The following is a 2501-nucleotide window of genomic DNA, read 5'->3' as shown; positions in this document are numbered from 1 at the left end:
TTATGTGTAAAAAATGAATTAAGTAAGCTACGATACTTTTATAGCTAATGCTTTGAGAGTAATGCAACAAACAGAGCCTAAATATTTTTCTACTTTTATATGGAAAGTTAGTGTCAGTTTTGATTCAGTTGACTTATTCATTTATGAAGACAGTTGATCATTTACTGGTTTGAAGGGGAATTAATTATCTTAATGAACTACCTACCTAATCTTGGTGCTAGTATTATTTACAGACTATGGTTGTGATAAAATGATACGATTGATTTATAGCTTTAAAAGGGACTGCAGTTATATTCTGACATTTTTGCTTCACAGATTCAAGGAGGTGGATATTGAGTTTTTGGGGAACAGAACAGGGCAGCCGTACCTCATTCAGACCAACGTTTACAAGAATGGAACTGGAAACCGAGAGATGAGGCACCAGCTTTGGTTTGATCCCACTAAGGACTTTCACTCCTATTCTATCCTCTGGAATTCTCACCAGATTCTGTGAGTCTCTCTATTAATTCATTGATTTGTTACTACTATTTTTTTAACTTCAAATTGTCAAAGACTTGCACCATATAATTTATTTCTCTCTAGTCCACATTCCGGGTATAACAGTTCAGCCCAACACATTATGCCACCTACGTTATATTTTTTTGTAAATCAAAGTTTTAGGTTTTGTTGACTTAGTAACCCATCAAATATTGGGTTGAAAATTTTTTGTTGGATCTAAAATTGGGTTTGGAAATAGGTAGATAAAATTTGAACTATTACCTTTTAAAAAATATTGACGTGGCGAGCATGAGGTGCTCAAACTAGACATCCAATTCGGGTAGATTACCTTTCTTATTGGCATTCACGAGACAATAATACTACAAACTTACAAAAAAATGTGTAGAAAAATATGCAAAATTTGAATTATATTAATCCTGGGTGTAGCCTATTTAATAATATAATACTAAGGTTTAAATCTATACTACACATTTAAATTTTGAGCAATGTCGTAACACTCCAAGGTGGATGTTTAACCCCTAGACTAATAAGGTTGATAAATACCTAAACAGAATCTAACTCAATTCATAAATGAATTACACCTCCATAACAGTAGCTTAATTTGAGATCAAGTTTAACCAAGCATCAATCTATGGTCAATAAGTTGCTAGTAAGAAATATAACGCAAATCCCTTTATTTTTATTTATGTTTTTTATATGGTTTCAAAGCGCGGAAACAATATTTTCATATATGGGTAAAAGTTTCGTAGATCTTGCTGGGTTCAAAGCATGGAAACAACATTTCCATACATGGTGGATGGTACTCGTGCACACACACGCCTTTCCCACTCCCACCGGACATGAAAAAATTCCCCAGGTATATTACAATAAGAGTTTATTACACTATTTTGGACTACATTGAATTCCATTATTATTATTATTATTATTATTATTTTTTTTTTTTTTTTTTGTGAGCAGAGAAAGCTTTGGTTTCTCCAATTGAGAGATATGCAGTTGTTCCTGATGACAACGTAAGTGTTCTTTCCACAGTCTTCATTGTCTTCATTACTGGTGTTTAAATAGTTGGTTTCTCCAAAAGATTATAATTTGCAACTGTTATCTATTTATTTGTAGGTCAAAAGGATAAATTTTGCCGAGGGGAAGATCTGATTCTAGAAGTAAGGAATTTGGAGCTTGATTTTTGAAATAGGCTCAAAATTGAGATCTTGTTGGAAATTTTTTAATTTTTGTAAGAGCATTTAAATATCCAATGTGCTGATTGGTGAATTTTAGATTTTATTTTATTATTTTATTTTTTTTTTAGGATTTGGGTGAATTTTATAATTTAAATATGCTTTTATGAACATGTACAGTTTAATTGTTCTTTGTAAAGTATTGATGAATTTGATGGTTTGATCAATTTAAATTTTTATTTTTATTTTCTGTTATGATGTTTTTGTGAATAGAATGTAAATAATCAGCTCTTAGAGAGAGAGAGACGGCACCACCGTCGGAAAAAATAGAAAATTTTAATATTTTTATTAATTTTGTTACAGGTTTTACTTTTTGCGACGACATTATACTGTCGAAAAAAATAGAAATTTTATTATTTAAAATAGAAATTTTATTATTTTTTAATATTTTTTGCGACGGCATTAAACTGTCGCAAAAAATAGAAAATTTCATATTTTTTATATTTTTTGCGACGGCACAATACCGTCGCAAAAAGTAGTGTTTTTTTAAAAAAAAAAGACTATTGGCGACGGTATTTTTTGCCGTCTCAAATAACGTTTTTAGCGACGGTAAAATAGGGCCGTCGCAAAAAAGTCAAGAAATTTCAAACGTTATTAGCGACTGTACGGTGCCGTCGCAAAAAGGCAAAAAATGCCGTCGCAAAACATTAGCGACGGCACTTACCGTCGCAAAAACTCTTTTGCAACCCCTGCAGTTGCGACCCCCCTCTTGCCGTCGCAAAAAGTCATTTTGCCGTCGCAAAAAGTATTAGCGACGGCATTAGGAGTATT

General features: G+C 32.1%; 1 protein-coding gene across 1 annotated transcript; it reads left to right on the top strand.

Annotated features, from left to right (window-relative positions):
- Positions 1–328: 328 nt before the first annotated feature.
- LOC114315077 (xyloglucan endotransglucosylase protein 7-like) lies at positions 329–1841 on the top strand. The gene is made up of 4 exons (XM_082868873.1): positions 329–489; positions 1240–1354; positions 1456–1508; positions 1612–1841. Exons 1-4 carry the CDS (start codon positions 413–415, stop codon positions 1622–1624), a joined length of 258 nt encoding a protein of 85 aa, XP_082724999.1. The 5' UTR covers positions 329–412; the 3' UTR covers positions 1625–1841.
- Positions 1842–2501: the final 660 nt, after the last annotated feature.

Source organism: Camellia sinensis, chromosome 5 (assembly GCF_055761805.1).
Source record: "Camellia sinensis isolate YWXY chromosome 5, ASM5576180v1, whole genome shotgun sequence".
Taxonomy (NCBI): domain Eukaryota; kingdom Viridiplantae; phylum Streptophyta; class Magnoliopsida; order Ericales; family Theaceae; genus Camellia; species Camellia sinensis.
Note: the sequence above shows the minus strand (reverse complement) of the source record. Positions and strands in the feature narration are given on the sequence as shown.